At 44.9% G+C, this 27,306-nt stretch overlaps 1 protein-coding gene across 1 annotated transcript in view; it reads right to left on the bottom strand.

Annotated features, from left to right (window-relative positions):
• Window positions 1-8,954: 8,954 nt before the first annotated feature.
• LOC130117815 (sialic acid-binding Ig-like lectin 5) overlaps window positions 8,955-27,306 on the bottom strand; it is a gene marked incomplete at its 3' end in the record, with an annotated part of 35,834 nt that continues 17,482 nt past the window's right edge. Inside the window, exons 6-11 of the mRNA XM_056286054.1 lie at window positions 11,456-11,824; window positions 10,911-11,231; window positions 9,910-10,167; window positions 9,519-9,815; window positions 9,159-9,270; window positions 8,955-9,006 (exon numbers count right to left, since the gene is read on the bottom strand). Coding sequence (XP_056142029.1) covers window positions 8,955-9,006; window positions 9,159-9,270; window positions 9,519-9,815; window positions 9,910-10,167; window positions 10,911-11,231; window positions 11,456-11,824 — 1,409 coding nt within the window. The remainder of the gene's footprint in view (window positions 9,007-9,158; window positions 9,271-9,518; window positions 9,816-9,909; window positions 10,168-10,910; window positions 11,232-11,455; window positions 11,825-27,306) is intronic.

Genomic DNA, 27,306 nt, shown 5'->3' with positions numbered 1-27,306 from the left:
GTGGCTCATCACTGGTAGGTAGGGTCCCCCAACCACAGTGAGCCGGGGGCCCTCGGCATCCCACCCAGTGGCTCATCACTGGTAGGTAGGGTCCCCCAACCACAGTGAGCCGGGGGCCCTCGGCATCCCACCCAGTGGCTCATCCCTGGTAGGTAGGGTCCCCCAACCACAGTGAGCCGGGGGCCCTCGGCATCCCACCCAGTGGCTCATCACTGGTAGGTAGGGTCCCCCAACCACAGTGAGCCGGGGGCCCTCGGCATCCCACCCAGTGGCTCATCACTGGTAGGTAGGGTCCCCCAACCACAGTGAGCCGGGGGCCCTCGGCATCCCACCCAGTGGCTCATCACTGGTAGGTAGGGTCCCCCAACCACAGTGAGCCGGGGGCCCTCGGCATCCCACCCAGTGGCTCATCACTGGTAGGTAGGGTCCCCCAACCACAGTGAGCCGGGGGCCCTCGGCATCCCACCCAGTGGCTCATCCCTGGTAGGTAGGGTCCCCCAACCACAGTGAGCCGGGGGCCCTCGGCATCCCACCCAGTGGCTCATCACTGGTAGGTAGGGTCCCCCAACCACAGTGAGCCGGGGGCCCTCGGCATCCCACCCAGTGGCTCATCACTGGTAGGTAGGGTCCCCCAACCACAGTGAGCCGGGGGCCCTCGGCATCCCACCCAGTGGCTCATCACTGGTAGGTAGGGTCCCCCAACCACAGTGAGCCGGGGGCCCTCGGCATCCCACCCAGTGGCTCATCCCTGGTAGGTAGGGTCCCCCAACCACAGTGAGCCGGGGGCCCTCGGCATCCCACCCAGTGGCTCATCACTGGTAGGTAGGGTCCCCCAACCACAGTGAGCCGGGGGCCCTCGGCATCCCACCCAGTGGCTCATCACTGGTAGGTAGGGTCCCCCAACCACAGTGAGCCGGGGGCCCTCGGCATCCCACCCAGTGGCTCATCCCTGGTAGGTAGGGTCCCCCAACCACAGTGAGCCGGGGGCCCTCGGCATCCCACCCAGTGGCTCATCCCTGGTAGGTAGGGTCCCCCAACCACAGTGAGCCGGGGGCCCTCGGCATCCCACCAAGCAGGGGGAAACACCTGCTCTTTAAAGCTGTGCTCCACAAAACCTTCAGTGTTTTTTCTATTAGAGGGGAGAAAAAGTAAATATGCACATCCCTGCACCAATCAGATCTCCTTCTCTCGTCTCTCTGAAGATATACAGACAATTTTGTCTTTCGTCTTCATCAATAATAATTGTGCAGTTTACAAAATCAAAAAGTTTTTGATTTGATATTTAATCTTTTAGTCAAAACTTCTTGTTACTGTCAGTGTGATGCCAACTGGCTTGATGTCTTGACAGTTAGGTGGTGTATACTGTCTCCACCTAGAGCTGTACTGTCTCTCCACCTAGAGGTGTACACTGTCTCCACCTAGAGGTGTACACTCTCTCCACCAAGAACTGTACACTGTCTCCACCTAGAGGTGTACACTGTCTCCACCTAGAGCTGTACTGTCTCTCCACCTAGAGGTGTACACTGTCTCCACCAAGAACTGTACACTGTCTCCACCTAGAGGTGTACACTGTCTCCACCGAGAACTGTACACTGTCTCCACCTAGAGCTGTACACTGTCTCCACCTAGAGGTGTACACTCTCTCCACCTAGAGCTGTACACTGTCTCCACCTAGAGGTGTACACTGTCTCCACCTAGAGCTGTACACTGTCTCCACCTAGAGGTGTACACTCTCTCCACCTAGAGCTGTACTGTCTCTCCACCTAGAGGTGTACACTGTCTCCACCAAGAGCTGTACACTGTCTCCACCTAGAGGTGTACACTCTCTCCACCAAGAGCTGTACAGTCTCTCCACCTAGAGGTGTACACTGTCTCCACCAAGAGCTGTACACTCTCTCCACCAAGAACTGTACACTGTCTCCACCTAGAGGTGTACACTGTCTCTCCACCTAGAGGTGTACACTCTCTCCACCAAGAGCTGTACACTGTCTCCACCTAGAGGTGTACACTGTCTCCACCAAGAACTGTACACTGTCTCCACCTAGAGGTGTACACTGGCACTCTCCATCATAACTGCATAGACTTAATGACAATTAAACAACACATTTTAACCAAACGGCTTCTTCAGAAGCATTAGAAGTATATAATTTATTGAAATATCAAAATATTCAAATGTAATAAAGAAAAACTAATGGTTTGATTTTCCCTGGGAGCAAAAAGTACTTGTACCTATGGTCAGTTCTCGGGAGGCAAAGTAATCCTGATTTTTAAAATATATTCGGGTTGTCCGGGTAGCGTAGCGGTCTATTCCGCTGCCTACCAACACAGGGATCACCGGTTCGAATCCCCGTGTTGCCTTAGGCTTGGTCAGCGTCCCTACAGACACAATTGGCCGTGTCTGCGGGTGGGAAGCCGGATGTGGGTATGTGTTCTGGTCACTGCACTAGCGCCTCCTCTGGTTGGTCAGGGTGCCTGTTCGGGGGAGGGGGAACTGGGGGGAATAGCGTGATCCTCCCACGTGCTACGTCCCCCTGGTGAAACTCCTCACTGTCAGGTGAAAAGAAGCGGCTGGTGACTCCACATGTACGGGAGGAGGCATGTGGTAGTCTGCAGCCCTCCTGGATCAGCAGGGGGGGTGGAGCAGAGACCGGGACAGATCAGCAGAGGGGGTGGAGCAGAGACCGGGACAGATCAGCAGAGGGGGTGGAGCAGAGACCTGGACGGCTCGGAAGAGTGGGGCAATTCGCGTCTTAAGCTATGACGTAGGCACGTCCCTGTTGCGTAGGCGCGCGCGCGCGAATTTGCTTCCGGCTCCATCGACTTGTTGACAATATGCCTCACTGCTGTGTCCCCCTTTGTTTAAATCGATCAGAGAGTAAAACTGAGACCAAACTGTCTTTCTATCGCTTTCCTCCGAAAGACAAAGATAAGAAGAGGTGGCTGCAGTTAATACGGTAAGTTGCTATTGAAGAAATGCATTGAAAATCGAAGTTTGGCGCCGACTTTTGTGCTAAGTGCAGACTAGCTACCCTGCACTGCAGACTAGCTACTACCGGTAGCTACCCTCTTGTTACCGAAATCCACGTTACATACTAGACAGGTATTTAGATTTTTAGCTAATTCAACAAGCGAGGATCAATATATGTGCTTTTCCATATGTTTTTCTGCTCAATAAGGCTTTAATCAGAGTGTAGTGGAGCGTAAACAAGCATCGGTTAGCCACTTATGTTGTTACTACTACAACCCTGTCTGTGAAGACATACAGTTACTGTAAGCAAGCATTATGTCAGCTACACACTCGGAAAACTGCATTATTCTATGCATTGTTAGCCCATGATTATCTAAAACGAGATGATGCATCTCAAGGGGATTATCATTAAAGAGACTTGGAGTAAATGCATGAATAAGCAGGGGTACATAACGTTAGATAGTCCAGGTGAATGTGCTGTTTCTGCCTGTTTTGTTACAGTAGTTTCACTTCTGACTTTTCCCATATAAATCAAACAATGAAACTTCATATCTACAAAAATAATGTTTCTGTAGGGAGACTGACATCTAATTCTAAAGCCTTACTATGTAACCTTTCCTTTATGAAAAGGCTATGAAAAGGCTATAATATTTGCCCCCCCCCCAAAAAAAAATCTGTATTGTATAGTATGTGAATACAATATAACTTGCCCAATCTGTATGGTAGACTGTTTGTATAATATCATTATACAATCTTTACAGTAGAGTATGTTAACACAATAGAAATTGGGTTTTAAATAATTGATGGTTAAAGTGGCATTCTTTAACTTTTTTTGATAAAAAATAAAGTTGATTTTGGTCACAATTTACCACTATCTTTCACTGAAGGAGGTAACAGAGGACTGATTTAGCCTATTTCCCATTCACAAATCCTTCACCATCTGTTACAATGCCCATGTTTGTGACTGTGTCTAATCAGACACAGACACAAAAATGGGCATTGTAGCAGATGCTGAAGATTTCATGAATGGGAAATAGGCTGAATTAGTACAGTGTTACCTCCTTCAGTGAAAGATAGTGGTAAATTGTGACCAAAATCAACTTTATTTTTTATCGAAAAAAGTTAAAGAATGCTACTTTAATTGTTCAAATCCAGGGCAGACGATAAGTTACAATGCAGCTTCAAGTTTTCATTGCCAATCATTTCTAAATCTCTCATTCTTTTTTTTTTTTTACAGGCGTGATGGCTTTACACCAAGCCCCTGCTCAAGGGTGTGCAGTTGGCATTTTCCAAATGGCAAAGCTGCTGGCCCATCACGTTTTGCTTGGAACGAGGGGAAGACTTTCCCAGGCCACCTCAGCCTTCCACACAAGAAGAGAAAAACAGTACCACTCCCTCCCAGTGGTGAAGAAGGGACAAATGAACTTGAATTACAAAATTCTGACATTGCAACCGCAGAGCCCCCTAGTACTTCAGACAACCCAACCGCAGAGACCCCTAGTACTTCAGACAACCCAACCGCAGACACCCCTAGTACTTCAGACAACCCAACCGCAGACACCCCTAGTACTTCAGACAACCCAACCGCAGACACCCCTAGTACTTCAGACAACCCAACCGCAGACACCCCTAATACTTCAGACAACCCAACCGCAGACACCCCTGGTACTTCAGACAACCCAACCGCAGACACCCCTAGTACTTCAGACAACCCAACCGCAGACACCCCTAGTACTTCAGACAACCCAACCGCAGACACCCCTAGTACTTCAGACAACCCAACCGCAGACACCCCTAGTACTTCAGACAACCCAACCGCAGACACCCCTCGTACTTCAGACAACCCTTTTAACAGTGTTGCGCTGCTAGAGATAGAGGTTGACATGTTGAGAAGAGAGAATGAAAAATTGAAAAGAGAATTGGAGAAACAAAAACAGACCTTTTCCTTCAGCCAAATATCTTCCAATCGTGTCAAAGTAAAATATTTCACTGGCTTACCAGATGTTGCTACCGTCCTGGTTTTGGAAGCACTCTTATCTAAGTTTGAGCTACAATATCATTCGAATTGGACAGTCCAGTCTATCCCACTAGTCGATCAGTTGCTACTGACTTTGATGAAGCTCAAACTTAATTCTGGTCATGAAGACCTTGCAACCAGGTTTAATTGCAGTACAGCCACAGTTACCAACATTTTTATCACCATTGTCAGTGCCCTGTATGACATTTTATATGTTGGTATGCTTGAGAACAACATCCCCTCCATAGAGAAGAACCAGGCATCGTTGCCAGAGTGTTTCCGTCCATTTCCTAACTGTAGGATTGTGCTCGATTGCACAGAGTTAGCAGTCTCCAGGACAGAGAGGCTTGACAAACAGAATCATTTATGGAGCCAGTACATAAAACGGACCACACACAAAGCCTTAATAGGTGTGGCTCCTAATGGAGTGATAACATTTGTCAGTGACTATTATGGTGGAAGTGCCTCAGACAAGGCTATTACATTAGATTCTGGAGTTCTCAATCATCTATGCCCAGGAGACATGGTGATGGCAGATAAAGGCTTCACAATCCGGGACATCTTGCCAGAAGGGGTTTCACTCAACATCCCGTCTTTCCTTGTTAATGGACAGTTCACACAAGAAGAAGTTAAGAAAAACAAACTCATATCCAGTGCTAGGATCCATGTGGAGCGCTCCATTCAGAGGTTGAAATTGTTCAACATTTTGGACAATATCCCATATCAGTTCACTAAAAACATAAACAAAATACTGAAAGTGTGCGTGTGTCTTACCAACCTACAAACACCAATTCTTCGGGAAATAGCATGAAATGACTTGAATAAATGTAAGCAGAATCAGATTCATGTATTTATACTTTTAATAAAGTAATACTGAATTAAGAACACTGCTTGATTTTTTTAATCAAAACACATTTGTAACAAAATGCATAGTGCAAAAACTAATGTCACTGTAAAAAGTATAAAGTGCAAAACATCAACATTGGTAACAAAATGCATAGTGCAAAAACTACTGACAACGTAAAGAAGAGGATCACCATATGATGAATACAACATTTAAATATGCAAATTTGCATATTTAAATGATAATGATGTACCGTGCATGTTCACATCATGTATACTTTACATTACTTAACCACTTATCCAACCCATATGGTTGGACAGAGTCCTTCAGGGCTCTAACTAAGTGTCTTGTGTTTTATGTTATTATGTTATGCTCTCCTCGAACCATCACCTTAACGTGGTGGAGAGGTTTGAGTGACCCCATGAATCCCGAGAGCTATGTTGTCTGTAGCCTTGCGCTACTGTAGGGTCACACATGGCAAACTGGTCTAGGAGGGAACAGACTAAGAATGGTTCAAGAGCTGTGAGGAGTTGTGCCCCACAGTCCTTAAATACGCACAAAGGTTTAAATTTGATTATTAAATTCAATTAAAACCCTTGGCAAACTCGTCTGAGGATGACTAAATGAATGCTGGGGTTCATGTGGTTAAGACCATTCTTCTAATATTACATGTTTCCAAACATTTTGGACAAAATAGAACATTTTACATCAAGGTGCCCAGAGATTTCCTGGTGCCCAGCTGACCTGTATCCAACGTGGCCTATAACGTTAATAAGAAACAGATCGTAGCACACATGGTAGCCCTAAAATGGCTGTGATCTTACATGTAAGTCTATATTTCATTAATTCCTAATACGTATTTTAAATTCATTAAACCTTTACAGCGTTACAGTATGTACGATCATAGCCATTCTGGAGCTAGACACATGAAAAGCTAGCCTTGGATCCAAGAACGTCAGTTATTTTAACAAGTCAAACGTCGGAAAACAATTATCTACCAACAAAATAAAGCACTGGCAGTCTTTATCCAAGGCTTATGAATCGCCAGTAAACGTGGGATATAACATCAGAAGCCAGAATACCCAACATTACCAAGCTAACGCTAGCTAACCCTGTTAGCTCACTCACTCACCTCAACCTGATAAACTTTCTGTTTCATGGAAGCCTGTACCTTGCCTTTTATAATGACCCCTGAAACATTTACGTTCACAACTCTATCTGAATTGAAAGCATTGAGACCCTTTTTCACCCTGAGAGGTTCGTCTTTAAAAAAAGACGTTAATGTAAATATATTTACGGGTTCAGACATATTGTTTTGAGTGGAAAATAATGCAGTGAGATTCCCCAAGGCACCGGAAGTATTACCCCGCCCACACGTGACGTCGCGTCGTGACGTCGTGCTTAAGAGCCGAATTGGCCGGATACAATTGGGGAGAAAAAAAAAGGGGGGAGGGATATATATGAATATTTATAACTTTGTTAAAAGAAACACTCAACGATAGGGAAAGTGCGCAACAAATAAGGAGCAAAATAATCTGGTGAGTCAAGTAAATTCTTTAATGGACAGTACAAGCCTGTTTCATGCCATGAAAGAATTTACTCGATTCACCGGATTTTATACATATATACTCACGGAGAAGAAATAAAACAACAAAGCAATACTAAGCTGAGAGTGAACTTCATCATGGTTAAGGATATAACTGACACAGCTGCATCAGCAGCACCAGCGCTTTACCAAGGCGTATGCACAGGTCTCAACAATATGCTGTGCCGGAAAAGCCGACACTGGATTATTTAAAATTAAGCTTAAAAAAAACGTAGAGAAATCATGTCATGAGCTTATTGCCTGACTGCCACGACAACTGACACAGAAACCAAGAAAAGGTCGTCAGCCGTGTACATGGGACAACACACTTTGACCAGTCACTTAAAGGGAGTCTTTTTTGGTTGATATCTTGCCATGAAGAATTTTCAGTGCACTCAAAGTGGTTTAGACATTTGATGAATCTCATTTAATTTCATAAAGACATTACAATCTTTTAAAAATGCAGATTTTCCCACGTCAGAGGAATGCCTTTCCCCAAAATAACCTGTCCCAATGTCTTTGGTGAGCAACTATCAAGAAATCTAAAAGTCAAACAGATCCTCAAGGAAAACTAACCTTTAACAACATGTGAATTTAACATACATGTACTTTTTCTCATTTGGCAGACATATTTATCCAAAGCTACTTACAGGGGGGTTAGCAATTAGCAGATACTGTATATTTGTGTGTTAACCTTTATGCATCTCAGAGTACTAAATAGTTACTATATCATAGCCAAAACTGTGTACCATATGAAGTACAAATAGTGTAAGTGTACAAATGGTAGAACAACAATGGTGACATGAGTTTAAAACTAAACCCGGGGCAAGATGGTTGCAGTAAAAAGGCCCACCTGCACTTGTTAAGATCATTCCTTACCCTTAATAATCATTAGGTTGGAATAAAGCGCCTCATCCTCACTTGCCTTCTCATCTGCCCCTATCATTGCCTCCTCCTCCTCCTCCTCCGCTGCCTCCTCCTTGTCCTCCTGTGCCTCCCCATCAATCATCCTTTCACCATTCTTTCCACCAGCATCCTGTAGCGTGTCCTTCACACGCATGATTTCAGCATATTCTGTCTCTGTCAACCCCTGCATCTTCTGTGCCTCCTCTGGACCCTTCCTTATCAGTATGGAGAAGTCAACGTTGGCGTAGTTCTCCTCGTTTGGTCCACTCTCATAGGTTGGGTTCCCCACTGCCACACTGGTTTGGGCTCCTTGACTTTCAGCTCCTTCATCTAGAACCTGTTGCTGCTGGGCTTGATTGTCTCCCAGGGTGTGTCCTGCATCTGACTGGTTGGTGCAATGCAGATATAGTATGGACAGGGCAGTCTTAATGCCTGCTACTATTAAAACAGGGCTTTAACTGGCTGAAATCTTTTAGAGAATTTCAGACAAATGGAAATTGTGTATTGGCAAATATTCCTTGACATTCTTAAGAGATGAATACAGATGCATATGCTTTCGAGAATTTGTCCACATAATGTTTCTGCAGATAATGTAAGAGTGTAAAGAAAATAAAAATACCTGTTGATCTTGACAAGTCATCATCTCCGCAGACTCGGGCAGACTTCTGCAGTTCCTCTTTTGGGATCTGAGAGACATTGTTGTCCGACAACCCGAGCAAACATTCTTTTGTTACAATGACATTTAAAGGTTTTAATATTATCATTAGAAAATGCCACATATTTCCCTGAACATGATTGAAACCTCAAAAACTGTAAAAAGGAAAAATTAATGATGTACCTCAGACATGTTGTTGTCAAATAGCAGATGGTGGCTGAAAGGACTACACCACTCAGGAATGCTAAAATGATTTCCAGTTTTATAATACTAAGTGGGCTTTCTTCATGCCGATCTAGAGTCAAGAAGGACAATTAGTGAACAATTTTGCAAAATGTTTTGGGGCACTTGTTAATTGGAATCAATATTTTAAAAATGATGCAAATTTCTAGCAAATGCATTTTCAACACAGCTGGTCTTAAGGGTGCACAGCCACACAACAGAATACTGTAAAAACAGGAACTGAAAGACTACTGTAAAAATAGCAATTAAAAGTGTCATCGGTATGAAGATGTCATAGGTATTTTAAAAGTGATTACTTACCCTGTTGTTTTAATGGGGGTGTTTTGGTGACTGTAAGGTCTTTTCTCATGTCGCCCACCTGGTTACTGCTAAAACACTCTACAGTGGTGGTGTCTTGGTCCTTGAGTGGCAGACTAATGGTCTCGTTGATGGTAAATCGTTGGATGCTTGACAGTGAGGTGGTGATAATGTACTCACTGCTTTTCTCCAGAAGTGGCCATTTGATGGAGGGCAAGGGAACCCCCTGACTGATACACAAACAGGTCAGGGCCCCTGACTGAAGCACACACTCAGAGCCATTTAGGATGGTTGGTCGGACTGGGAAGGAATAAGCAGTGATGAAGCAGCACACCAAAGCACAGTTGCTGTTTTAAATCTATAAAATGTATACAGAAATACTGAACATACTTACCCATCAAAGTTACTTCGACAGATGCTGTCAGGCTCTTGTTCAGATGTTCTGCTGTACAGGTATACCTTCCAGAGTGTTCTCTTTTCACCGCAGGGATGATTAGACTGGCATTTCCCCTGCCGGCCTGCGGCCGTTTGTCCGGCTCAGCTGTAGTCCATGTGATGTGAGATGGAGGGTAACTGTCGACACTGCAGGTCAGGTTTAAAGCGTCACCCTCTGCCACAACGGTATTTCCAGTGATCCTGGGATCCTTCAGATCTTCAAGGTAAAATTACACCAAGAAAAATGAAAATGTGTATAAAGCAAACATTGTGGTTTATATAGTCCAGTGGTTTTGCCTCCAGGGGGCAAGAACTCAGGTGGAAGTGAGATGGACTGCATTTACATGAGGCCTCTGAGAATTTGAGGTGAGTCAGTCATATTGTATAAAGTAAAAGATCTGAGAGTAAAACCAGTATAAGTCTTTCATAGAGTTTTATCCAGTTTCAAACTTTAATAATGATAATAATTTATACAACCTCATCTTAATATTGTTATAATGTGTTTGTACACTAGAGAATATAAAGTGAAAATACAAGTATGACCACATATACATGTGAAATATCTAAATCTATAAACATCTTATATCAGTCAAGCATATAAATAACGCACTGAAACTGAAGTTCAGTCCTGCTCTAACTGAATGCATCTGGTCTAATCATTTTCAGTTCTGTAAATCATGGCAAAAAACCATGTCGGCCTGCATCATTCATAGAAAGGAGCACAGATGTCCTCCGGTGTCAGGAGTGTGTGCAGGAGGGCTGCTATATTGGGTTTAAACAGTTTCTATTACTTTGTAAGGTTTATGGAGCGTCACATTCACCATAGTCCCAGTGAAGGTGAAGTCGAGTTAGTCTCATTAAGTTGTGCATGTACAGATATATTGACTTAAAGGGATCCATTCAGTGGAGGTTTTGCAATGTAAAGTGTAAAGATAAGAAAATAACATATGGGATACTCACAGGTCACATTCAGAGTCACCGTCTCTTCTGATGAGATGTTGTCTGTGAAGTTCACCCGGCAGGTGACCTCAGTGCCGTGGTGTTCAGCAGAAGGTGTAAAGTTCACCATTGACCTGTGTCGCTGTGTACCAAAGGTCGGATACTTTGTGAAATTACTAATGATGGTGGATGGGATGTGAGAGACGTGTTCTCCCTTTCCTCTCCATGTCCAGATGATTTTTGGAGGAGTTCCAGCACAGAGAGCTGGAGCGGTGCAGGTCAGTGAGGTCTCACGTCCCTCCATCAGAGGGTGAGCCTTCACTGTGGGCTTCTGGCTCAGAGCTAATGAGAGACAGTATACAGAGAATATCACACTAAATTATTGTGTGGCGTAAAACAATCACAACCAACTAAGGTCAATAATAGCTGCAAAATGACATTAGAAATGCTACATGTCATTTTGCTCAAATGTCATCCGATAATTAAGTAGCAGCCCAGACAACAAGAATAATACGAATACACTAAAAATGAAATTATGCAATATGTACTTCTCATATTCTCCATACCTGATACAGTGACTCTTGTGTCGAAAGGGAATGTAAATCCGTTACTTCCTTCAATTCTGAACTGATATGATCCAGAGTCTGACTGAGTGAGGTCACTGATGATGAAGCTGCATCTCCGTCCGGTAATATTTGGTTCCAACAGTGTCGTCCTTCCCTTAAAGCCTGCTGAAACGTCTCCAGGACGCGTAGAGTGGAATACTACCTTTCTATTATACTTCCAAATCATGCGATCAGTTTTAAAGCCCGGTTTAGGAGTGAAAGAGCATGGTACAACAACACAGAGTCCAGCCACTGCTTTTATGGTGTCTTTACTAAGAGTGATGCAGAAACCATCACGACACTGTTCTTGTGTTTCTGTCTCAACTGCACCTGTGTATGAGGAGAGAGAAGCACATGAATAAACATCAGAAGAATAAAACCTGCTGCAATTCCCTTTGTCTTGTGTAAGAATACCGCCGCTCTTTCAGCCCAGTTCCTCCTTCTCTTCTGTAGCGTATGTTCTACTCCATATTCAGTGTTGTGTTTTTGTGTTTTCATGAGGGAAAACAAGAAGCATTTACAGCTATTCAAAAGCATTTTTGATTTTCGCATGCACCCCCCATCCCCGCCTTATAACAAGTAATAACTTCAAGCCAACCCTTCTCCCTCAGCATGCACCTGCACATGAAACGATCACACCGATACGTTCATCAGCATGACAATACTTGTGTTACTAGATACAAAATATGACATCTAAATCAAAGAATGGTGACTGAGGAACTGAACTACAACCATCGCAAAAATACAAATATTACGATCTAAGTTGAAAAACGGGACAAGGACGTTGAGCTCTTTTAAGAGCATTTCTTTCCAGGATCCATCAGGAAACATGTCCTACGTGCCTGCCCCTTCACCTCCCTGACATCATACCAGCTCATTTCCCTGTGGAACATTTGAAGTCTTAGCTTGTTGTCCATCATCAACAGCTCTCTGTCCTCCGGTGGGTTTTCAAACTATTTCACGATAGCCGGTGTTCAGCCCCTTCTGAAAAGAACTGGCATTTAACAAATACAGGTCCACTTCAGAAATACCTTGTCAACTTTTAGACGTTTTTCTAACAATTTCAGGCGGGTTTTCCCCAGCAGCACAGCTCTGATTCTACCCCTGTCAGGGTGCTCTGTTGGGCCCGTTACCCTTCTTGACAGATCGAGATGCTGGGTTGGTAAACCGCTTCTGTCCTCGAGTCTTTTTATAATCTCTTTATTCTATTAAGTTTCTCCCTTGTGGCTTTTTTATTACCCGTGTTGTTTTTCCTTTATTGTCGTGTTTTTCGTATTGATCTATGCAGTTGTTTTTATCTTTGCTCAATTGCAAAATCTTTTCAGCATTGTTTTGCTATGCAACTAAAGAATATTATCATTATTATTACAACTGATAACTTTTGGCAGTTACATATTACAGTAGTAAAGTAAGGAGTTACTCTACAGATTACAGCTGTATAAAGAAAGGAGTTACTCTACAGATTACAGTAGTAAATAAGAAGTTACTCTACAGATTACAGTAGTATAAAGTAAGGAGTTACTCTACAGATTACAGTAGTAAATAAGGAGTTACTCTACAGATTACAGCTGTATAAAGTAAGGAGTTACTCTACAGATTACAGTAGTATAAAGTAAGGAGTTACTCTACAGATTACAGCTGTATAAAGAAAGGAGTTACTCTACAGATTACAGTAGTAAAATAGGAGTTACTCTACAGATTACAGTAGTATAAAGTAAGGAGTTACTCTACAGATTACAGTGGTAAATAAGGAGCTACTCTACAGATTACAGTAGTAAATAAGGAGTTACTCTACAGATTACAGTAGTAAATAAGGAGTTACTCTACAGATTACAGTAGTAAATAAGGAGTTACTCTACAGATTACAGTAGTACATAATGAGTTACTCTACAGATTACAGTTGTATAAAGTAAGGAGTTATTCTACAGATTACAGTAGTATAAAGTAAGGAGTTACTCTACAGATTACAGTAGTAAAGTAAGGAGTTACTCTACAGATTACAGTAGTATAAAGTAAGGAGTTACTCTACAGATTACAGTAGTATAAAGTAAGGAGTTACTCTACAGATGACAGTAGTATCAAATAAGGAGTTACTCTACAGATGACAGTAGTATCAAGTAAGGAGTTACTCTACAGATTACAGTAATAAAGTAAGGAGTTACCCTACAGATTACAGTAGTATAAAGTAAGGAGTTACTCTACAGATTACAGTAGTATCAAGTAAGGAGTTACTCTACAGATTACAGTAGTATCAAGTAAGGAGTTGCTCTACAGATTACAGTAGTATAAAGTAAGGAGTTACTCTACAGATTACAGTAGTATAAAGTAAGGAGTTACTCTACAGATTACAGTAGTATAAAGTAAGGAGTTACTCTACAGATTACAGTAGTATAAAGTAAGGAGTTACTCTACAGATTACAGTAATAAAGTAAGGAGTTACTCTACAGATTACAGTAGTATAAAGTAAGGAGTTACTCTACAGATTACAGTAGTATAAAGTAAGGAGTTACTCTACAGATTACAGTAGTATAAAGTAAGGAGTTACTCTACAGATTACAGTAGTATAAAGTAAGGAGTTACTCTACAGATTACAGTAGTATAAAGTAAGGAGTTGCTCTACAGATTACAGTAGTATAAAGTAAGGAGTTACTCTACAGATTACAGTAGTATCAAGTAAGGAGTTGCTCTACAGATGACAGTAGTATAAAGTAAGGAGTTACTCTACAGATTACAGCAGTATAAAGTAAGGAGTTACTCTACCTGGTGAAGTGCTGCTGTTGGCACCACGGATGTTTCCACTCAGAAAGAAGAGAAGATTGGCCCAGATGAACACCAACATCCTGAGTCCACTCTTTCAAGCCAGTCTCTCTCCGTGTCTGAAGATCGAGATTTAGTTTATCGTCATTTTGCTGTTGTGCCTGTGTATACAAAGAAACGAAATGCCATCCCTCCCGGTCCACAGCAGTGCAGCAGAAAAGATATAAATGTATATCTAAAATTTCCATAAAAACGATGCCACCAAAAACATGTAAAACAGAAAAGCAAAGAAAGCACAAACGGTTAGCAACAATTAAGGTCCTCTGTTTCTCTCCATAGTAACGACGACAATGATAAAATTGTATTTACGAGAGTTAATTTCCCTGTTGAAGCCGTTAGAACATCGAACAGTAAAACAATCCATCTAGGTTAAGTTTGAGCATTATAATTAACACGGAACACTTAATTTGGCAGAGATAAAGACATTGAATAATTAGTCATGATGGTGTTGTTGTACCTGTGTGTGTGTGTGTGTGTGTGTGTGTGTGTGTGTGTCTTCCTGGAGCTCCCTCCTCTTAGCTGTGGCCTCTGCTGAATCGTTTTACTGCTATAACGTCCTCGTCATCTCCTCGCTCTTCTCATTACCACAGTCCAGGAAGTTTGTCTGTAAACTTCCTGGACTGTCATCACAAATTAACTGTCATCTAACCGTTAAACTACCTGGAAGCATGTTTTCTTACACTGCATGCAGTTCAACAGTCCAGTTAATTGATGTCCTTATACCTGCTGGACCGGTTTGCACAGGACAACTGAGTGGTTTTTCTCATCACCTGATGGTGTTTGGCTTTGCCAGTAGAAACCTATCGTGTTCTCAGCTGCAACCCTCTCATGTTTAGAAGTGTATGAAATTCAGAGAGACGACACAGAAATATTTAGTTGCCTGGGCCTGTGAAGTCGTACACAACTTTGAAAAAGGGAAATGTCCGTGTGAAATCAAAACCCATTTCCTGGCATCTTGAGGGAGTACACCTGCAGCAGATATGCTGCAATAAGTTCCTACTGAGCAATGTTTTAATGACTCAGTCTGTTGTAACGATGCTAATAGCTAGCTGCCTGTTGCTTTCTGCTAAAGACCATCACGTTTGGCTGTGATGTTACACTGCTGCCAGGTCGTCCTTAGCACCCGTATGAGGAAACAAGCACACGTTTAATCATAAATGTGGGAGGACAAAAATACACACACAGAGCAGAAAGAGTGTGTGTGTGTGTGTGTGTGTGTGTGTGTGTGTGTGTGTGTGTGTGTGTGTGTGTGTGAGTCTGGGGGGGGGGGTCCTCGCTGGCTTCATCCATATTGTATGATCATGCTGGTTTGAATAGCCTTCCTACTACCGTTAGCACCAGCCTACAAACGGCCAGAAAGCAAAATGTTTTATGCTTTTATTCAGTTCTTACTCAGTTTATGAGTTCATGTTGGCATCATCTGCCATCGTGATGTTTCGATTTTCCACCACACAAACTTGACCAGCGGAACAAAAAAGAAACACGGTTATGTGCCGCTGAATAGACAGTGTACGATCCAACCCGCAGGACCAACAAGGAGACAGAAGAAAGCCACTTACTACGTTGTCCTTGTACAGCTGACGATGAGTGTGTTCTCTGCATGTAACCCCGCTGCTGTGTAGGGGCAGTGGGCAGCTGCAGCGCCCGCCCGGGGACCATCTCCAGTTGGAAATATATGCAGTAATACCGTGAACATTACAAACAGATTACAGCAACATGCCACAACCTGTGTGCTGATAAAGTAGTGTTTCACAACACCAGCTGGTAATTTCTTCAAAGCAGAGGGCAACCGTCTTACTCAAGTCACGTCTTACTCAACAATGCCGTTTCTCACTGCAAAAACTCCACATCTCACCAAGCACATGTGTCTCTTTTCAAGTCCAAATATCTCATTACACTTCATATAAGACACAGTCACAACATCTCCTTGAGCTATAAAGGACTTGTTTTTAGATGGTGCACCTTGACTATCTTGCATTTCCACTAGTTCCACTGGCAGACTTTTTCACTTATTTCTCGCAAATGTATTAATTCTTTTATTTCTTATTTTTGAAGAGCCATTGGTTCTTGATCACATTTTCAAAGCCTAGAAATTGGATAATTACTGCTTTAGAAATTTATAGACCATGATTCCCAGCATGACGATTTCCAGTCAATCACAGCATTGGGATGTGAAGTCCCAGTATCACTGTGGTGTCAGTAAGTTATGATGGCTTTCTCCAGGACTGCTGTCCTCACGTTTCTATTTAATTTGATATGGTTGATGATCAAAATTAACTAAAAATGTTTTGGTGTGATCATCGTCTTCAAACTACTACCTAAAATGGAAAATGTGAAAGGATGAGTAAAGGTAAAGCTGTCCATCAGCAAAATGAAACAGATGATCAGTTGTTGAAATCAGTTATTTCAGAGGTATTTTCTTAAGCTCTAGAGGACATTTTTATTCCATTCAGTGGTTTGCTTTACTGTTAATCACAGCTACTACAGAAGCTTTGGCATTTTAAATCAACTTTGATGGCCAAAATGTCTGAGATCATTACATTGTACTGTGCCTGAGTGTTGACACTGAGCTGGTAGTATGACACGCTCTCCCAACAAAGACCTGCAGCAGCTCAGAAGATGGATGCCACTTCTCAAATGTCTGATCTAACTTGGAAGTTCCCTTTTCACAACAGGTCAACTGCTATTTTTGCAACCTTCAATAAATACTACGTTGTCCCGCATCACGCCCCTAGTTACGGTGCACAGCAACCAATGGGAAGATAGAAAACAACTGAGATGGGGTAGGAGCTGGAGCTCGTTTTGAAAAAGCAAGGACTTAAAGGGCCAGGGCACTGTTGAAACGCATACATTTAAAATATAACAAGATAACAACAATGGGGTACTTTACATATATCATATGGTGGAATGGTGCTTGGGCACAGTTGGAAGGACAGACAGTAAAATATAACCAATGGGGGGGGGCTAATAAAGATATTGGTTTACTTATAGTTACAAAGCAGATGTTTTTTCAGTGTCCACAGCTGGTGGCCAGTTATTTCTCCTGTTCAAAGTGGACATATCAGGCTTGCAAATAATAAAACATTTCTCTGCCAAGCACAGGTTACATCTTGGCTAACCACCACTCGGCTAACGTTAGCTTTACGTGAACTCTGACCCCCTGGCTCTCTACGCTAGCTTGCGGATCTGGCTCCGTCCCCCGACCCCCGCTGGATTATTTCTTTTATTTTCCCTCGGCAGGGGGCACTATCCCTCTTTGGGCCATCATCAACTGGGACTAGCGTAATGTGGACATCACCATCCCTGGCGGCGGCACCCCCCTTCATATGGGGAGTAGCTAGCCTCACCCCATCCCTGCTCTGCGCTACCCCTCTTAGGTTTCCAGCATTATTAACCCACCCGTCTCATGGAACCAACTCTCTGCTGCCCTCTTCTGTTTTTACTTACGCTACCCCCTTATTACGACTACAGAGAATACCCTGGTTTCCCGTTTTATTAGCTTCCCTCCTCCTCCCTTACACTACTCTCCTGATGAACTCCTGTCCCTCAACAAAAACTACCGGCTATCCTCTGTTGCACACACCTCTGCTCTGTCTGCTGGCCTCCTCCGCTGCCGCCGTTGTCTTCATCGCGGCACCAGACACTCCCGTCATCTACATCCTCCACTAACCCCGATATGATATCCCACGTCCAAACCCTATGTTCCCACCGCCCCCCCCACACTGCTAACCTGGACAACCTCAGACCTCTCCAGCATGCCCCCACTATGTTGCCCTCTCATTCCATCAACCTTGCCCTCCTTAACACCCGATCACTAAATAACAAAGCCCTTATCCTACATGAAGCAATCACTGATAATTCATTTGACTTTCTCCTGCTCACTGAAACCTGGCAACAACCTGGCGACTTTTTCTCCCTCAACGAAGCACCCCCCCCCCCGGTTTTGGCTACATCTGCAGACGCCGTCCCTCCCTTCGTGGAGGTGGTCTTGCTGAATTTCAGGACCACTGAGCTCTCACTCCCCACCGTCTCATCATTTGAATAGCTCGCTTTTGAAACCTGCTCAATGGCTGTCATTCTTATCTACTGGCCACCCACACCAAATCCATCTTTCCTGTCTGACCTCTCTGAACCCCTCACAACAGCTTCATCTCTCTCCTCACACTTACTACTGCTTGGTGATTTTAACGTCCACATTGATTTACCCACCTGTAAGTTTGCATCAGAATTCATCACTCTATTGGACAATTTCAACCTCACCCAGCACGTCACTTTCCCCACCCATGTCAAAGGCCATATCCTTGACCTGGTCTGCTCTGTCAATCTACCGATACACAACATCCATCCATCCCCATTTCCTCTGTCAGACCATAATCTCATCCAGTTCACTATTCCATCCCCAACTCCTCGGCCACAACTCCTCAGAGAAATGACATTCCGCAATACTAATCTATTGACCCCCTTCAACTCTCTGATCTGCTCTCCACTGCTCTCCCCCTGGAACCAGCCTCTACCTTACCTGATGATCTCACCAATCACCTCAACGCCACCCTGTCTGCCTCCCTCAACACACTGGCCCCTCTCAAAACAAAAACAGTCTCCTTCAACACCTCTGCACCCTGGTTCACGACTGAGCTCTGCACAATGAAACAGACTGCCCGCCAACTGGGACGACTTGCCAAGAAAACATCTCTCACTGTACATCAAGAAGCCCACAACCTCCACCTCTCTGCCTACAAAGATGCCCTCACCGCCGCCAAGTCTGCCTATTTTTCCACCATCATTAATGATTCCAACCGTAACCCCCTCACCCTCTTTGCCACTGTAAACAACCTCCTCAAGCCCCGTGCCGATGCCCTCTCCAACTCTACTGCTGAACAATGCAACTCATTTCTCCAATTTTTTGCAGACAAAATCGCCGCTATCAACAAATCACTGTCCCCTGCATCTGACTCGGCAGCACCTACTCCGGCCCCTCTTCTCCCCATTCCTCTTGACCTCCATACCCCTCCCCCGATACCCGCCTCTCCCGGTTGGTTCCAGTTGCCCCTACCACTATCTCTGAACTCATCAGCTCATCAAAATCCACAACCTGCTCCCTTGATCCCCTCCCCACCCCCCTACTGAAGAAATGCCTCCCTGCCCTATGCCCCTACCTCACCAACCTTGTCAATTCCTCACTGTCCCATGGAATTGTCCCCTCTGCCTACAAAACTGCAGCTGCCACCCGAATTCTCAAGAAACCCGGTCTTGATCCATCCTGCCTCAACCACTACCGGCCAATTTCCAATCTCCCCTTCCTCTCTAAACCCTGGAACGCATTGTCGCCACACAACTCCAAACCTACCTACATTCCAACAACCTACTCGAACCCCTCCAGTCTGGTTTTCGCCCACTCCACAGCACTGAAACTGCACTCCTTAACGTATTTAATGACCTCCTCACCTCTGCTGATACTGGAGCCCTTAACACCCTCATCCTCCTCAACCTGAGTGCAGCCTTCGATACTGTGAGCCACAACATCCTGCTCACCAGATTGAAAGATGTCGGTATTGAAGGCACTGTACTCAGCTGGCTCCAGTCCTACCTCTCCAACGGTCACACTTCATCTCACTTCACAACAACTCCTCTGTTCCATCCACAGTCACACAAGGTGTTCCCCAAGGTTCTGTACTCGGCCCACTCCTTTTCATCATCTACATCCTCCCTCTTGGTCAGATTCTCCGCCATTTCAACTTGGACTTCCACTGTTATGCTGATGACACCCAGATATACCTCAGCACCAAATCCCCTCACAATCCACCCCTCTCTCACATCGACTCCTGTCTGTCTGCAGTTAAAGTCTGGATGCAGCAAAACCTCCTCAAACTCAACAGTGACAAAACTGAACTCCTCTTCATTGGCTCCAAGTCCACTCTCAGCCAAATCAACAACCTTGCACTCACCATCGATGGCACTACTGTCTCCCCTTCCCCCCAGGCACGCAACCTTGGTGTGATCCTTGATCCCACCCTCTCCCTGAGCCACATATCTGCCAAATGGTCAAATCCTCCTTCTACCACCTTCGCAACATTGCAAAAATAATATCCTCTCTCACTCGCCCTGCTGCTGAGATACTGATCCATGCCTTCATCTCCTCCCGCCTTGATTACTGCAACTCACTCCTCCATGGCATCAGTGCTAGCTCTATCAAGAGACTCTTATTGGTCCAGAACGCATCCGCCCGACTTTTACCTTTCACCAAATCCTGGCACCACATCACCCCAGTCCTGAAAGACCTCCACTGGCTACCCATCTCCCACCAGATCAATTACAAACTCCTGGTTCTAACTTATAAAGCCCTTCACAAACTGGCTCCCCAATACCTCACCGACCTCCTCTCCCCCTACCAACCCTCTCGGTCCCTCAGATCCACCTCAGCCTCCCTTCTCTCTACCCCCAGGTCCAACCTCCGCGGCTTTGGTGACCGAGCCTTCTCCAGAGCAGCTCCCAGGCTCTGGAACTCACTTCCCCAAATCATTAGAGACTCAGAATCCCTCCCACTCTTCCAATCCTGTCTCAAGACACACCTCTTCTCCATTGCCTTCTCGTGCCCCCCCCGTCCGCTCATACACCCCTGGTCTGGGGCAGGCTGGGGACTGAGCGCTTGACCTGCATCTGTGATTTATGTGACTTATGATGCTTGTTTTTCTTTCCCTTTATATCTGTCCAAGTGGGAGAGTACTGCTGGTGTCATGTGCGGCTGCCGCTTCTTCCTCTCGTAGCCCCCCTTCCCAGCCACCCCTGTATGTCTGTGTTATGTTCATCCGTCGTCTTGTTTCACTCCATTTATTGTAAAGCCACTTTGAGTACTAGAAAAGCACTATATTAGAATGATTTATTATTATTATTTTATTATCTTTTGCTGTTAATTGAATATGCATTGCTCTTCGTGGGGGCTTCCCATGAAACAGAGTAACTAATATTCTTGTCCACCAATGACCAAATGTGGCGGCTTAAGGCCGTTGCATTTCTTGCATGTTCATTTCTGAAGCTACTCATATGGGCATTAAACCTAGTTTTAAAAGGGCCCTCTGTTAGTCCAATGTAAGTGTCCACTCTGCAGTTGTTTTATCTTGTCACTAATGCTGGTAGATGACTCCCTCTGTCTGGTACTTTCCTTCAAGAGGACATGATGAGTGTGTGACGTATGAAACAAGCTTATAAAGACCTTTTTCCCCTACATCTATCTTAATATTCCTCATTTGTTGATCACTTTTATTAACAACACCATTGATGGTTTCTGGAAAAGAAACGTTTTATATATGTGTATATATATATATATATATATATATATATATATACATACACACACACACACACACACACACACAGCTACAGGGGGGAAAAAGATTTAATATATTGCAGGATGAAGGCTAGTGTAAAAAGAAAAAGAACAAAAAGATTTAATACATCATACACTGCAATGTATTAAATCTTTTTCTTTCTCCCTTTATCTGTGTTGATATTCCGCTCCTCATTAGCTGAGCACTTATAACAACAGCATTGGCGGGTTCGGGGGAAAAACGCTCTCTCTCTCTCTCTCTCTCTCTCTCTCTCTCTATATATATATATATATATATATCATCTCATCTCATCTTCAGCCGCTTTTCCGGGGTCGGGTCGCGGTGGCAGCAAGCTAAGTAATAATAATAATAAATCAAACGTATGTAGCGCTTTTCTAACACTCAAAGTCACTTTACAATAAACGGCAGTGAAACAAGACAACAGATTAACATGACACAGACACATGGGGTGGATGGGAAGGGGGCGGGGCTACGTAAGGGAGAAGCGGCAGTCACACACGACGCCAGCAGTACTCTCCGACTTAAACAGACACAAAAGGGCAACAAAAAAACAACAGGTATCCACTAGGCAGTGGCACTATTTAACCCATAGGTGGGGGCTGGTTCGTGGGCATCAGGGAATATCCACACACCGGTAGGCCTGTGTACCGCACGTCTAGGGGCCAGACCTCCTCCGAGTCCCTAGGGCACTCCAAACGTCTCTCTCCCCAGCAATGCCCTCCAGCTCCCCCTGGGGGGTCCCAAGGCATTCCCAGGCTAGATGGGACATGTAGTCCCTCCAGCGAGTTCGGGGTGTGGAGTACAGAATGTTCTCCATATGCACTCCGTATGTACTCTGTAGTTTTCCACTTCTCTGTGTGTATGAAACTTCTCACTCAATGCAGACACACATACCCATTATTCTCATGCGTGCCCCCATGGGGTCACATAGCCACTTCATCATGATTGCTTCCCCTTTGCCGCATCCCAGGCACTGGGACAGCAAAGATACGAGTAATGGACATACAGTCACTCACCAGTCACAGAACGTGATTAACTCAGATGGTTTCCTGCATACCTTTGTAGGACGACACCTTAGTTGACGCAGGAAACATAGTGTATGACGCGACGGACTGTTCTATAAAAAACCACTACCTCCAGCCCAGAGGCAGAGCATATCCTCACAGACGAACCTCTGTGTGGCCTTATGTCTCTCCATCTGCAGATGCATTAAAGATTCTCTGTTTGCTTTCATATTTGTCCGATGATTATTCTCCCCAGAGGTTGCTGGGGCAAGAGCCCATTAAAAGGATAAAGGAAAATCCACAACAATTTGGTGTCAGAAGCGGGATCTGACGTCGCCCCGCCAGACGGACAACCGGCTGACTGATCATCTCGGGGCAAGGACATAGTCACCGATCTCCCAATAACCTCACCAGGTTTGAGAAGAAGAAAGGGAGAGGCGGGTGGTCCGTTTGGTCCGTGTCACTGAGATCCCTCAGCAAAACCCTGGGAGATTCATCGCACGGGTAAGCAGAATTCTTTAAAGGATAAAATGATCATTTAAAAAAAACGCGTATGAGGTCGTGCACTGCCAATTAAGCGGTTGTTTACCCTCGGTCTCGCACTTCTAAAGTGATAACCTGGCAGGGTCAAGTGAACCGGCGCAACGTTCAGCGGCTGTTCACCCTCGGTCTCACACTAATAAAAGTGGTTACCTGGTAGGGTTAAGTGGAAAAAATAAATAAAGAAGAATGGGGAACAAGGGCAGTAAACTGCCCCCGATAGATATGGAGGGTACGATCCATCAGATAATGATAAGGAAATATGGTGAAGACTCGGTAAAATATGTTTTAGACTGGATACAGGATCATGGGTTTCCTGTTGAAGGAACTTTGAGTAAGAATAAACTAATGAAAGTCCGACAGTCCATGGAAAAGGGAAAAGCGAAGGTCTTAGAAAGGAAAAAGATTCCTACAAAATGGTTACAGGGATCTACCTGGGGTCTCCTCCCAGTTGGCTGTGCCCGGTAAACCCCCAAAGGAAGGCGCCCAGGAGGCATCCTAATCAGATGTCCGAACCACCTCAACTGGCTCCTTTCAATGTGAAGGAGCAGCGGCTCTGCTCCCAGCTCCCTCCGGATGTCCAAGCTCCTCGGCCTATCTCTAAGGCTGAGCCCAGACACCCTACGGAGGAAACTCATTCAGCCGCTTGTATCCGCCATCTCACCCTTTCAGTCACTACCCAAAGCTCATGACCATAGGGGAGGGTTGAAAGCAAGACTGACTGGTAAACTGAGAGCTTTGCCTCCGGGCTCAGCTCCCTCTTCAAACAACAGTCCGGTACAACGTCCGCATTACTGCTGATGCTGCACCAATCCGCCTGTCAATCTCCCGCTCCTTCCTACCCTCACTCATGAACAAGACCCCGAGATACTTGAACTCCTTCACTTGGGGCAGCAACTCATCCCCAAACCGAAGGGAGCAATCCACCATTTTCCAGTAGAGAACCATAGCCTCAGACTTGGAGGTGCTGACTCTCATCCCGGCCATTTCACACTCAGCTGCAAACCGCCCCAGCGTATGCTGGAGGTCGCGTTCTGATGAAGCCAACAAAACCACCACATCTGCAAAGAGCAGAGATGCAATTCTGAGGTTCCCAAAACGGACACACTCCTCACCTTGGCTGCGCCTTGAAATGCTGTCCATGAATATCACAAACAGAATGGGAGACAAGGGACAAGCTTGGTGGAGTCCGACACCCACCGAAAATGTGTTTGACTTTGTGCCGAGAATGCAGACACAGCTCTCACCTTGGTTATACAAGGACCGGATGGCTTGTAGCAACTGCCCCGGTACCCCATAGTCCCACAGTAACCCCCCCCCCCACAGAGTGCTCTGGGGTACACGGTCGTAAGCCTTCTCCAAGTCCACAAAACACATGTAGACTGGCTGGTCAAACTCCCACGCCCCCCTCAGCACTTCCGCAAGGGTAAAGAGTTGGTCCGTTGTTCCACAGCCAGGATGGAATCCGCATTGTTCCTCCTGGATCCGAGGTTCAACAATCGGTCGGCGCCTCCTTTCCAGCACCCTAGAGTAACTTTCCCAGGGAGGCTGAGCAATGTGATGCCCCGATATATATATATAAACAGTGGCGGCTGCTTACCAAAATGTTTGGTGAAGCAACCACCCACCAAACCCCCCCTATTATATTTTTAAAACGTCCCTCACTGATTTCAGATGAGCAGCCAGAACATCATCATAGCGGGAAAACACTTCTACCGTCTCTCTGTAGTTTTCTTTATTATCAGACTTTTCACTCTCATCATGCCCCCTAAATGCTGCTCCTGATGACCCAGTAATGACACCGAATCAATCAACCTTCTCAGAATGTCACGGTCTTTCCAGACTGTGTCGATATGCTTTGCCAACTCGAGACGCTTGCCTTCATCAATAAGAGTATCGATCCTCACATTTACCAACAGACTTGATTGCACCGCTGCACTGACATGCTCCTTTGATTCTTCATGAATCTTAACAGATCTGTCGACATGTCGTAGATCCTCAAATCCATCTCTTGCAAACTCTGAAGAGCACCCATCTCCTGCAGCAGCAGCAGCACACTTACACATGACGCAAGGCCAGCAACACAAGCGGTTTGTTAGCACACTGCCCGTTAGCCGCTCCACCTTATCATACCTAGAACACTTAAAACTCCGACTTACCAAGCCCACTCTCTGCACCAGCTGGATGGGGGGCTTTGGTCTCTCCTGTGCCCTTTCTCCTGGTTTTTCCTCATAGGAGAAAGTGTGAAAAGATTCCCGTAGGATCCGATCCACAATGTTTGCATCCATCATAATTCGTCTTTGCAAAAATTGCGAAACACAGGGCAGGAGCTAGCTTAGCTAGCTAGTTAGAACATCTAACGTTAGCCTACAGAACAGTGCTACTACATGAGATCAAGATCAAAAATGCAAATATAAAGATGAACAATAAAGTTGAACAATAAAGATCGGAACAGATTCATTTATTAATATTTAAAATATATACAACGACCACTGTAATGATCTGTGCCCTCTGGCTATGTTAACTTATAACATTAATAAAGCAAGGACGACTTCTCTCGTGCTGGGTGTTTATTCACCGACCGGATTCCGACTGACGTTGTTACGTACATCACGTGACTTTGTTGTGGCGCTACGGAAAGCCGTAAGGGACATTAGCAAATCAAATATTACTAGCAAATATTACATCTCCCTTTTTCTGAAAAGTGCTGCTTCCTCTGCAGAGATACAGACCACGTTGAGCACGTTTATAAGCGAATACAATCTTAATAAGAAAGAATATGAAAGTACTTACATTTGAGTTTGCATGTGCCTTTCACGCTCAGCGCGCCTCCTCCATATTCAGTGAGTCTGTGTATTGCTGGTTTCAGTGTCACATTTTTGAACAGCGCCTGGAACAGGTTGGTGGGAATAGTATTGGCCTGTGCCCCAGTGTCTAGTTTAAACTTTACCTTCTGTGGAGGTGTGCCAATTCCAACCTCTACGTAAGCCTGCTCGTTGCTTTTTCCGTTGTTTTCTATTGAGATGCAGTCTATGCACAGCTCTGTCTGTTCTCCCACAGCGGTGCTCTCCACTGTAATGTTGTCGAAGTACAGTTCTTCCTGCTCTCTGTCAGTGGTGTACTCTTCTGGGTTCTCTCCGACGGCATGTACTGTGCCGCGGTAGTACTTTGTCTGTCCCTGGGAGCTAGACTTGCATACTTTAGCAAAATGATTGAGCTTCTTGCATTTAATGCATTGTTTACCCTTAGCTGGGTGTAACGGGGGCAGTCCTATGCTGTTCTGTGCTGGTCAGCCTGCTGCATGCCCGTCACTCTCATCATTAGCTCTGCGTTGTGTTCTAGTTGGGTGGGGCCCCAGGTGTTGTGGGGGGCCCTCAGTCTCTCATCATCATCATCATCATCATGATCAAGGAAGGAGCGGGGACACACAGGACTCTATTTGGCCCACCTTGCCATTTATTTTGGTTTCAAACCCTTCGACAACCGTCCAGTCCTCCAGCGGGAGCGGTGTTTCTTACGGACGTGGGGGTCGAAGTTCAACCACTGCCCGGACTCCACTCGTGTGCGTTAGAAGTAGAAACCGTCCACGGGACTCCGATGTAAGAAAGGATAAACAAGTATTTTATCCCACAGCTTGCAGTATCTTCTTACAGGGATACTCAAGGTTACGTTCTCCTCAACCAGCAAAACTGTCCCACGGTAAGAAACACATGTGGCTCGGCTCGATTGCTGCTTGAGACTCCTCCCACAAAACAAAAATGGCCTCTCCCGCGTTCCCTCCTCCGTGTACCCACAAGACCTCTCTCTTAAAGCGACAGTACACGTATATGACGGTCGTTGGAAAACATACATAAAAGTAAATAATGACATAAAACAAAATGTAGTAAACACAAATAACAGCACACAGACAGGATTTGGTGATATTTCATACTCAAACAAAATAAAATAAAAACATTAATTTTAACCTGGTTACATTCACCCCTCCTGAAATTCACCAACATCCTGACAGCAGGATAAAAAGAGAAAGAGGAAAGGAAAAGCCCATCACTGACTACTGGCACAAGTGAAAAGAAGGACGTAGTCCTCCAGTCAACTTAGGAGCTAC

Source organism: Lampris incognitus, chromosome 9, assembly GCF_029633865.1.
Source record: "Lampris incognitus isolate fLamInc1 chromosome 9, fLamInc1.hap2, whole genome shotgun sequence".
Taxonomy (NCBI): domain Eukaryota; kingdom Metazoa; phylum Chordata; class Actinopteri; order Lampriformes; family Lampridae; genus Lampris; species Lampris incognitus.
This window is presented reverse-complemented; position numbering and strand designations above follow the sequence as displayed.